Below are 10,968 nucleotides of genomic sequence, written 5' to 3' on the forward strand. Positions count from 1 at the left end.
AGTATCCTTGTTTGTAAACGCCCAGCTCATAGAGCGTTTGGAAGTGTTCAGCCTGATGCCCGTGAAGAATTTCACACAGTTCCTGGACCACAGCAAATGGCTAATTATTATTCTGGCTCTTGATAAGGTGAGACTTGAAGGACAAGTTAAGCCAGGTTGGAGGGGGTGGGGGAGTGAGCCAGAGCTTTCAGGCAAGGGAAACCTTCCCGGCCAAGGCTGGGAGGGGAGAGATGGCCTGAGAATGGCCGGGTGTTCAAAGAGGAAGTGCTGGAGGGGGAAAGGAGTGGGTGGGTCTAGGCCATGCAGGGCCTGGAAGTTCTGATGAGGAACTTGGTTGTCTTCCAAGGCCAGGTGCTGGGGAGCCACAGGAGGGCTGTGAGGGATGAGGGGGCCGCTCTGCGGGTAGAAAGACTCAAGGACCATCTGGGGGGCCACGGACTGGAGGGAGGAGGCTAGGCAAGCGGACAGAGGAAGTCAAGGCCTGTGCTGGGGTCTGGCTGGTAGAAAGAGAAAGGGATGGAGCAGAGCGGTTCAGGGGGTGGGAGGGGTGAGATCCAGAGACTGACAGCAGTGAGGGGAAGGAACAAGGGAGGAAGGCTCCCAGCATCTCTCTAGATGGCGGAGCCGCACTGGAGATGGAGAAGGCAGGAGGGTAGGGTTAGAGGGAAGCCTCTAAATTTAGTGGGACATGGGGCATGTTAAGACCTGGGGGTTGAGGAGACACAGTTCTGGCTCTCAGGAGAGATAACTGAGTGGAAGATAACCACTTGAGACTCGGCCCTGAGGGCAACAGGGGACCATGGAGAGCAGAGGAGGAGCGGGATCAGACACGGGTATTTGAAGATGTAGGCAGGACAGAGTGGACCAGGCGCCAGGAGGCTGGGGTGGTGGGGCCGCTCTCTGAAAGGGCACCTGACCCTCCTCCAGGAAGTCTTCCTGACTTCACCTCCCCACCCCCCTCCACAAGTTTGTTACTAAGTTTCCAGCGGGGACTCCAGTCTCACCATCTGCCCCCAGGGGGTGGGGAGTGCAGGGGTTACGCTGGTGAGGACAAGGGGGTGGGGTGAGTGTCTCAGCCATACTATCTGGGTGGGGGATCCTGGCACCTCCCAGTGGATCTGGCTCCCTTCCCCGCCCAGGAAGCTATCGGTCCTGTTGGACTCGTCTAGCCGGGGAGGAATGGGTGCACGGGCTGGTCTTGCCCCAGTTTCCTCGCCAGTGCAGCTGGCACCATGGACACCTCACGGGCTCTGCTGCTCTTCTTGCTCCTGGGTAAGCCCCCCCCCACTCAGCCCCTTGCCCCCCATTTCCCTTTTCTGCAGTCCAGCAACTCCTTCCCCTCCTTTTCCTCTGCAGCCTCGGGAGTAAGGGTCCTCGCCTTCAAAACCTCTTCTGGAATTCAGAGAACCAAGCTCTCCTCGGACTCAGAAAGCTCTTCCCAGGGCCCGGGTTTGAAAGTTCCCTCCATCAAACCCCCCAGCTGGAAATTTCCAGATCAGTCTCCAGGTTCAAAAGCTGATATCCCTCATTCTGAATGGTCTCCTGAGGTGCTGAATTTGAAGGATGTGCCCGGGTCCTTCCGGTACAGTGTTTCTGCTGAGAGCAAAAAGCTGAACCTGGACGCCTTCTCTGGAATCCCGGGTTCTGAAGTATTTCCTCATACCTCGGGTTCTCAAGTTCCTGCTCCAAACCCGGAGCCTTCCTCCTCTGTTAAGACCCTAGCTTCCAAAAGTCAAGTCCCCTATAATACTAAGGTCTCTGTGGAGGCCCCAGTTTCAAAATTCTCCCCCAAGGATCAGGATCTTAAATTATCTGCCCAGAGCCTGGATTCCAGAGTTCCCTCAGAGGCCGACTCGGGGCGAAGCCTAGCCCCGCAAGTGGGGGGCTCTCTTGCGGTGCTGGTGGGGACCAAAATCCAGCTCTCTCTGGTTCCAGTTCCTGGCCTTGGTCCCCCTTCCCCTGTGGTGGTTTGGCGCCAAGGTTCCAAGGTGCTGGTAGCTGGGAGTCTGGGGCCAGGGACCCCTCTGATGAGCCTGGACCCCACATACCAAGACCGCCTACAATTTAACCAGACCCGAGGGAGTCTGGAACTGTCCTCTGCCCAGCTAGAGGATGCTGGGGTCTACACAGCTGAGGTCAACCGGGTCGGCATCTCCCGGCAGGTCTGGGAGTTCACGGTGCGTGTATATGGTAAGTGGGCCCCGAGTTCCAGAGCGCTGGCTGTGGGGGCTGCTGTGGGCAGGTTACTGCTGTTCTGAGGATGTGTTCCCTGCCCCAGAGTAAGGGGTTCTTAGACAGAGGAGACAGGACCTCTGGGCTGGAGGGAGAAGAGGAGCTGGGGGTCAAGACGGGTGCTTGAGGGAAATTGGACCTGGGGACCAAGGCTCCTGGGAGCCTGGACTCTCGACTCATGGGTCTGTAGAACAAGAGGACTCTTGGGGCTAAGAGGAGGGCTAAGAGGGGGCCTGGGCTGGGGCGAAGTCCTGGGTGTAAGAGGTGGAGGGGGCTGGGGCTCTCTGGACCTAAGGGACGAGGGGGCTGAGAACCGAGTCCTGAGTCTGTGCCCCCTCTCCCAGAGCCCGTGTCCGAGCTGTCGGTGAAGCCTGAGGCCCCGGAGACCGAGGAGGGGGCGGCGGAGCTCCGGCTGCGCTGTGTGGGGTGGAGGCCGGGTCGCGGGGAGCTGAGCTGGACCCGGGACGGACGCGTCCTGAAGGCAGCGGACCCTGCGGGGGCGGAGCCACTCCGGATCCGCGCAGAGGGCGACCAGCTGCTCATCGCGCGCCCTACGCGCAGCGACCACGCCCGGTTCACCTGCCGCGTCCACAGCCCCTTCGGCCACGCGGAGGCCGCGACCAACGTCACTGTTTTCTGTGAGTGCGGGGGTGCCTCCGGTCGGGGACACGGATCTGAGGGCTCAGGCTCCTGGAGTCCCTGGGGAGGAGAGGGCTGGAGGTCCAGTCTCCGGAAATCCTGGAGGAGTCCCAGTTGACCCCGACTCTCGCGGTTCCGACCCCCTTCCTCCGCCTAGACGGCCCGGATATGCCCGTCATCACTGTCTCCTCGGACCGCGACGCCGACCCCGCCCTCTTTGTCACCGCGGGCAGCAACGTGACCCTGGGCTGCACCGCCGCCTCGCGGCCACCGGCCGACTTCGCATGGAGCCTGGCCGACCCGGCCGAGGCCGCGGTGCCCGTCGGCCCGCGCCTCCTGCTGCCCGCGGTCCGGCCCGGCTACGGCGGCAACTACGCCTGTCTCGCAACGAACCCGCGCACCGGTCTCCGCCGCCGCTCGCTGCTCAAACTCCTGGTGGCGGGTGAGAGCGGCGGGGTGGGGTGGAGGGGCGGGGTCAGCAAGGAAGGGCGGAGATGCCCGGGAGAAGGGGCGGATCCAGCAAGGGGCTGGGATACCCGCGGGGGATGGGCGGGGGGAAAGAGCGTGGTGGGGCGTGGCCGGCACGGAGGGGCGGAGATCCCGGTAGAAGGAACGCGAGGGATGCACAAGAGAAGGGGAGGAGCAAGGATGGCCAGGAGAGGGGGCAGGGCCAGCGCTGAGAGGACGGAGCTTCCTGGGGATGAAGGAGCAGCCTCATCAAATTAAGCAAGCGGACTTCAACGGCAAAGAGTAGGAGACAGAAAGGAAAGGGACGAAGTTGCTTGGGCCAGTAAGTGGGATCAGCAAGAGAAAGAAGTTACCCGGGAAAGGGGGCAGAGTCACGAGAGAAAGGGGTGGAGTCATTCTAGAAAGGGGCAGAGCCGTCTTAGAAAGGGGGCAGGGCCCACTCGGAAGGGCAGGGGTGTCAAGAAAAGGGGAGGGTTCAGTAGGAAGAGGCGACTCTTGGAGTAATCCGAGAGGGGGGCCAAAGTAACCTGGTAGAAGGGGTGGAGCTAGAAAAAAGGGTCGGGGTTACGTTTGGAAGGACAGGTGTCAGTGTGGGAAGATGAAGTTTCCTTCGGAAAGGGGGGCAGTCAGTGGGGCTGCGACTGCCCACTTAGCCCAAGAGTTGCCGGGGAAAGGGAGCGGGGTGTGCAAGAGAACGGGGCGGGGTCAGTCTGCCTACAGGGCGGGGCCAGGCGAAGAAGGGGTGGAGTGAACGCGCGAGAGGCGGGGCTAGAGGGGAGCTGGGAGGGAGCTGACTGACCCCCTTGATCTCTCCCTCCCCTCCACAGATCTGCCCCCCGGGTCCCCACAGTGCTCAATCGAAGAGGGTCCTGGGGATCGCAACCTCCTTTTCCGCTGCTCGTGGCCCGGCGGGGTCCCTGCCGCCTCCCTGCAGTTCCAGGGCCTCCCCAAAGGCGTCCAGGCGGGACCGGTGCCCTCTGTGCTCCTGAAGGCTGTCCGCATCGACCCCCGGCTCATCGGCGTCCCCGTCACCTGCCTTGCTCACCACCTGGTGACCACGCGCACCTGCACTGTCACCCCGGGTGAGAGCCTGTGGGACTTCTTTCCTGTTTCCCGAGGAGGAGGGGCTATTTCTTTGCTCCTTTAGAACTTGAGAAAAGGGGACTTCCTAACTACAGGAAGAGAGATTTCCTCTATCTTTAACCCTACAGAAGGTCGCAGGTTTTCCCTATACCTCAAGCAGGGGCGGGGCCAAAATTTCTTTCCTGGACCCAGGAAGAGGGCTGACACTTTCCCACGTGTTCAGAGCAATACATGGTTGAGAATAATAAGAGTTTCCCAGGCCAGGACCTGGCCTGTCTTACGTGCTTCCTAAGTCCTTGTTAAGGAAATCAGATGAATGAATGAGGGAGGGAGTGAAAGGGCAGATCTTCCTCTTTTGGCTAAGGTGCCCTATTAGATTCACCAAAGGGCACAGGACTTGTTCTCTTTCTTGATTGGGTTTCTTCCACCCACAGAGGCCCCTCGAGCCGTGCTGTTGCATCCGATGGTCGAGGAGACAGGGTCAGGGAAGGTGGACGTGGTGCTGCAGGCCTCTGGCTGTCCCCCCCCTTCTCGAGCATCTTGGGCCCGGGAAGGGCGGCCCCTGTCCGCCGGAAGCCAGGGGCACTTCCGGCTCAGCCAGGATGAGCGGAGGCTCCTCATCGGCAACTTCAGCTTCGACTGGGACCTGGGAAATTACTCCGTGCTGTGCAGTGGGCCGCTGGGTGCTGGGGGCGACAAGATCACCCTCACTGGTGAGCCCCATCCTTTCCCGGAACCCAGGTCCTCCAGCCCTCTCTTCTCTCAAACCCAGGAGACTGGGATTCCAGCCTGTTCCTCCCTCCGACCAAGGAGTCCAGGCCCTCAGTTCCCTCCTCCCTCGGACACAGAAATCTTGGTCCCCGGCCTCCGCCGACCCCAGACCCTAGAACTCCCACCCCCAGATCCCTGACGCATCAGGGAATCCTGGATCTCAGTCACTTTTTCCATGAAACCCTCAGACCCAAGAGTTTGGGCCCCCAGTCCCTTCCTTTCTTAGACCCAGGAGTTGGGGGTCTCCAGACCCTCTGCCCCTGGGACCTAGGAGTCCAGGCCCGTAGCCCCCTTTCCTCTCCCTGCTAGGACCCATGAAGACAACCCCCATCTTGATTCCTCCCCTGCCCCCTCCCCAGGACCTTCTGTCTCCTCATGGAGGCTGCAGGGAACCCGGGATGCAGCAGTGCTGACTTGGGATGTGGAGCGAGGGGCCCTGGTTAGCAGTTTCCAGATCCAGGCACAGGTAGAGAGCCCTGACCTGACCAGAACCACCGCGTCCAAGGACTGGATCTCCCTGCTCACCCTCGGACCTCAGGATCGCGCAGCTGTGGTGCCGCTCCTTCCTCAGAAGCCCCAGGTCCGGGTCTTTCGTATCCTGCCCACTCTGGGGCTCCAGCCAGGGACCCCATCCCAAAGCCAGGTCTACCGCACTGGTGAGTTGGAGCCACTGGGCTTCCCGGGGTCAGTCTGTTTTGTTGGATCTTCCTTCTTTCTCTGTGTTAGTTTCCTGGGGTTGCTGTAATAAGATGCCATGAACTGTGTGGCTGCAAACAACACAGATGTAGTCTCTCCTAACTCTGGAGGCCAGGAGTCTGAAATCGGGGTGTCCGCAGGGCCATGCTTTGTCCGAGACTCTGCGTAGACTCCTTGCTTGCCTCCTTCTAGCTTCCGATGGTGATGGTCAATCCTTGGCACCACTCCAGTCTCTGCCTTCAGCTTCCCGCAGCCTCCTCCTCCTCCCTGTGTGTGCCTCTGTCTTCTTCTTTTCTTTCTTTCTTTTTTTTTTTTTTTTTTTAAATTTTTAAATTTATTTGTTTTTATTTTTGGCTGTATTGGGTCATCGTTGCGGTGCGCGGGCTTCTCATCGCGGTGGCTTCTCTTGTTGCGGAGCACAGGCTCTAGCCGCGCAGGCTCGGTAGTTGTGGCGCACGGGGCTTAGTTGCTCCGCGGCATGTGGGAATCTTCCCGGACCAGGGCTCGAACCCGTGTCCCCTGCATTGGCAGGCAGATTCTTAACCACTGCGCCACCAGGGAAGCCCCGCCTCTGTCTTCTTGTAAGGACACAAGTCATATCAGATTAGGGCCCGCCCTCATGATCTCATCTTGACTTGATTGGTTGAATTGTGTCTACTTCCCAAAGATACCGTAGTCCCCTTTTATCCTCGGTTTTGATTTCTGAGGTTTCAGTTACCAGGGGTCAACCGAGGTCTGAAAATATTAATGGAAACTTTCAGAAATAGGCGATTCATAAGTTTAAAATTGCGTGCCTGCCTGAGTAGCGTGATGAAATCTCACGCTGGCCCCCTCCATCCCAGCTGGGATGTGAATCACACCTTTGTCTGGAGTATTCTGCCTGTTACTTTGAAACTGTCTCAGTTATCAGCTCAACTGTCATGCTATGTCAGTGCTTGCGTTCAGGTAACCCTTATTTTAGTAACAGCCCCAAAGCGCAAGAGTAGTGATGCTGGAAAAAGCATAGCATACATAGGATTTCGTACTATCCGTGGTTTCAGGCATCCACTGAGGGTCTTGGAATGTATCCCCCTGAAGATAAGGGCAGGGGGGACTACTGTATACTGACGTCCTGACCCTCAGTACCCGATAATATGACCTTCTCTGCATATTATCTTGACTTGAGTACATCTGCAAAGACTCTATTTCCAAAGAAGGTCACATTCACGGGTACTGAGGGTTAGGATATCACTGTATCTTTTGGGGGGAGACACAATTCAACCAGCAACACTCCCCAACTTCTAAGTATTGGATGTGTCAGTCCTCAGCCCTCTTCTCCACCTATATTTCTCCCCAGTGTGGCCTGTCCCCTCTCATCACCTTAAATATCATTAATACTCAGATGACTCTCAAATGTCTGATCTCCAGCCCAGACCTCTGAACTCCAGACTTGAAAAGTCACCTCCCTACTTGACATCTTCACGTTGGATGTCCAGCTGGCATTTCAGACTTTACATGTCCAAAATAGATCTCCTGAGGTTTTTTCTCCCAAACTACAACCCCCCCCAACCCCCCACCAACTCTCCAGTCTTGCCATCCTGGGACATGGCACCACCCATGTGCTGACGTCACCTCCAACATCCCAAATACCAGCAGGGTCCCATCACTTCCTTCTGAAATGCTTTCCCAATCCCATCGCTTCTTTCCATTACACTCTGGTCAGATACCACCATCCTCTCTTGCCTGGACCGCAGCAGCCATTTACCTGGTCTCTATATGCCCCCTCTTGTCCTCTTACAATCCATTCTCCAGGTAGAAGCCGAAGTCGTGCAAATCCGATCACGTTGTTACTGCCTTGCTTAGAAGCCTTTCGTGCCTAGGCTCTGGCCCCTGTTAATCCCTCTAACTTCATCCTTTACCTCTTCCACCTTCATTCCGTGTCCTCCAGCCACGGTTTTCATTGAACCCAGAAAACTCCTACCTCTGAGTCTTTGCATGTTCTGTTCCCTCTGCTTGGAACACCCTTCCCCCTGTTTAGCATGCCCGGCTCCTTATTCCCCTGGTCTCTGCTCAAATGTTCCTCAAGGACCTTCCTTCACCAGCTTTTCTAAATGTCACCTCCCCTTCCATTATTTCTATCATGGCCCATTTATTTTTTTCTTCTGAGCACAATCTGAAATTATGTTATTTATTTGCACATTCGTTTCTGATTTCCCTCCTAAAATTAATCCTCACAATAGCAGGTATCTCGGTTTGCTCACCAATGGATCTCCACCACCTGGCAGAATGCCAGGCACGCCACATTCACTCAGGAAATGTTAAATGAATTGAGAGTGCTGGGGTCCCAGATTCCTGGGTTCTGAGGGGGGGTGAGGCAGGGGCCTCAGGAAACAGGTCCAGATTTGGCTCCTGCTCCCCTTACCCTCCTTCTCTTGGTCTCTTCCAGGCCGCACCCTGGGACCCAGGGCCATCACTGGCATCGTCCTGGGCTCCCTACTGGGCCTGGCCCTCCTGGCAGCACTTCTCATCCTGTGCATCAGCGCTCTGTCCCACTTTCGAGGTGAGTGAGTGACCAAGTGGTAGGTTCCCTACGAAGAGTCCCATTGGTTTAGCCTCTGAACCAATCAGCAGCAGTTACCTCATCCAACCTGCCTTCCTACCTCCATATCAGCCAATCAGAGTAAGACTCCACCTCTCAGCCCAGCTTCCCTTGCCATTGACTGGGTGGGCATGTCAGAGCAGCCAATCAACTGTTTCTATTTCTCTTCCTCCTCCCTTTCCCAGGAGAGAATCCTAACAAAAAGAAGCATACTCTCAGGGTGACCCCTGTATTCAAAGAAGATGCAGAGCGTGACTCCAGAGCAGACCCCACAGCCTCTGCCCCTTGAAGTTCCTCTGGAGGACCCTAGCCCAACCTGGGCCCACCCAGTGAGTGTGGGTGCCCCAGTGTCCTGGAATGGGGGTGGAACTTTTTGTGTTCTAGTCAGGCAGAGGAGATGGTTTGAATTCTCTTCCTCCAACTTTTCTTATTGGTTTACAAAGTTAGTAGATTTTCCCTGTCTTTTTTTTTTTTTAATATATAAAAGTTGGACAGGACTTCCCATCCAATTTTTATATATATTAAAAGAAATAGGGGCTTCCCTGGTGGCGCAGTGGTTGAGAGTCTGCCTGCCGATGCAGGGGGCGCGGGTTCGTGCCCTGGTCCGGGAAGATCCCACATGCCGCAGAGCGGCTGGGCCCGTGAGCCGTGGCCGCTGAGCCTGCGCGTCCGGAGCCTGTGCTCCGCGACGGGAGAGGCCACGACAGTGAGAGGCCCGCGTAACGCAAAAAAAAAAAAAAAAAAAAAAAAAAGTGTGAAATTCCAATTCCCCCCCAAATGAAGGAAAACGCCTTCATTCTTTTCCATAAAAATTGGCAAAACTTCCATTTTCTCTCCGAAGTGGGCTAGAACGTCTTCTTCCCCATAAAATTTGGGTTGTTGCATGTCTTATCTCTCCCAAGGGTGGCTAGACATTTTTTCCTCCTTGCAAACGGAGGGAACTCAGCTAATTTCGGAATGGTGCGAGCTAGCTCTAGAAAAGGGTGAGTTACGTCACATCCAGAGTAACCCCTGAAGTTGTCCCCCATCCCTCCCTTCTCTTCCAGGCCTCTGGTCCCAGGACAGTCAACTTTCCACGTGGGGGCCCCAAGATTGTTCGGGCGGCCACGCAGGTGTGACCAGGGCCGGTGGCCTGCTCTGCGCATGACTTTTGGGGCGGGACTTCCTGTTTCACCCCAGCGGCAGTAGCGGACCTCCTGTCCTGCCGTGATCGAAGGTCGGACCGGTAACGTGGGACTTCCTGTCTCCCTCTCTCAGCGCAGAAGAAGACTCGCCTTGTGTTTGTGCAACTAAGGGGATGGAACTCCTGGGTTAGGAGAGACTCCTGCTGATCTAACAGTGTGGTTTGCCCAACCTTCAAGCGGTCGAGGATCTGTGGCCGACTGTCAGGGCTTGCTGTGCTGCCCCGAGCTGGAGACGGCACCCGGCCTCCATTCTCTGGAAAGCTCTTCCTATGTCAACGTTTGCCTGCTTCAGGCCACGCTCCATCCAGCTCCCAGAGTCTTCATCTTAGATCAGATCGCGTTCCTCTTCTCTTTAAGCCCTTCTATGGCTGCCCGTTGCCCTTCAGATATTGTCCGAACTCCTCATCATGACCTTCAAAGTCTTGTGGTTTGGCCTCTGTCAGCCTCTCTGACCTTCCCTTCCAGAAATTTCACCCCTGCTTCTCTCCACCATACTTAAGTTTGCCTCCAGGCCTTTGCTCCCAGAGTGGGCTGTGCCCGGAGCAGCATTCTTTGCTCTACGTCATTCATTTTTCAAGTGTAAAGGTAACCGTTACCATCTTAGAGGACCCTTCCCTAACCCTTTCCTTCCCCCATGACCGTAACATGCCTCAGTCATGGGTTAGGTCCCAGAGGTCCTGAACCTCCTGCTCCTTGTACTTAAATACATAATTATTTGTTTAGCCTCCAACCCCCTCTTTTTTTTTTTTTTTTTTTTTTTTTTGCGGTACGCGGGCCTCTCACTGCTGTGGCCTCTCCCGTTGCGGAGCACAGGCTCCGGACGCGCAGGCGCAGCGGCCACGGCTCACGGGCCCAGCTGCTCCGCGGCACGTGGGATCCTCCCGGACCGGGGCACGAACCCGCGTCCCCTGCATCGGCGGGCGGACTCTCAACCACTGCGCCACCAGGGAAGCCCCCCGACCCCCTCTTAACTGGGAGCCCCTCGAAGGTGGAGACCGTGTCATTATCCTCAGCACTTAACACAGAGTTTGGTACACAGCAGGCCATCCATATTTGTTGTCTGATCAAATATTTGGGGCCAATGAAGGACTGGGCTTGCTGCTACCATCCCCAGCAGGATGCCTTCCTTTTCCACCTGGGTTTCTCGTTGGAAATTTAAGGAGTGCATCAGTGAAGATTCTTTTGGCTAGAAGTAACAAAATCAACGATGGCAAGAGATGGAGGTAGGTGGTTTCAGGCTGACTCAGCAACTTAGTGACCCCATCAAGTACCTGGGCTCTTTGTGTGCTTCTACACTGCCACCCGCAGTGGCTCAGC

At 56.5% G+C, this 10,968-nt stretch overlaps 1 protein-coding gene across 1 annotated transcript; it reads left to right on the plus strand.

Annotated features, from left to right (window-relative positions):
* The first annotated feature begins 1,202 nt into the window (after window positions 1-1,202).
* Window positions 1,203-10,381, plus strand: VSIG10L (V-set and immunoglobulin domain containing 10 like). The gene is given in 11 exon segments (XM_059044091.2): window positions 1,203-1,272; window positions 1,357-2,190; window positions 2,577-2,870; window positions 3,029-3,313; window positions 4,167-4,421; window positions 4,857-5,135; window positions 5,553-5,849; window positions 8,315-8,428; window positions 8,653-8,701; window positions 8,703-8,796; window positions 9,514-10,381. Coding segments are annotated over 11 exon segments (2,613 nt in total). The 5' UTR covers window positions 1,203-1,232; the 3' UTR covers window positions 9,586-10,381.
* Window positions 10,382-10,968: the final 587 nt, after the last annotated feature.

This window comes from Kogia breviceps, chromosome 18 (genome assembly GCF_026419965.1).
Source record: "Kogia breviceps isolate mKogBre1 chromosome 18, mKogBre1 haplotype 1, whole genome shotgun sequence".
Classification (NCBI taxonomy): Eukaryota; Metazoa; Chordata; class Mammalia; order Artiodactyla; family Physeteridae; genus Kogia; species Kogia breviceps.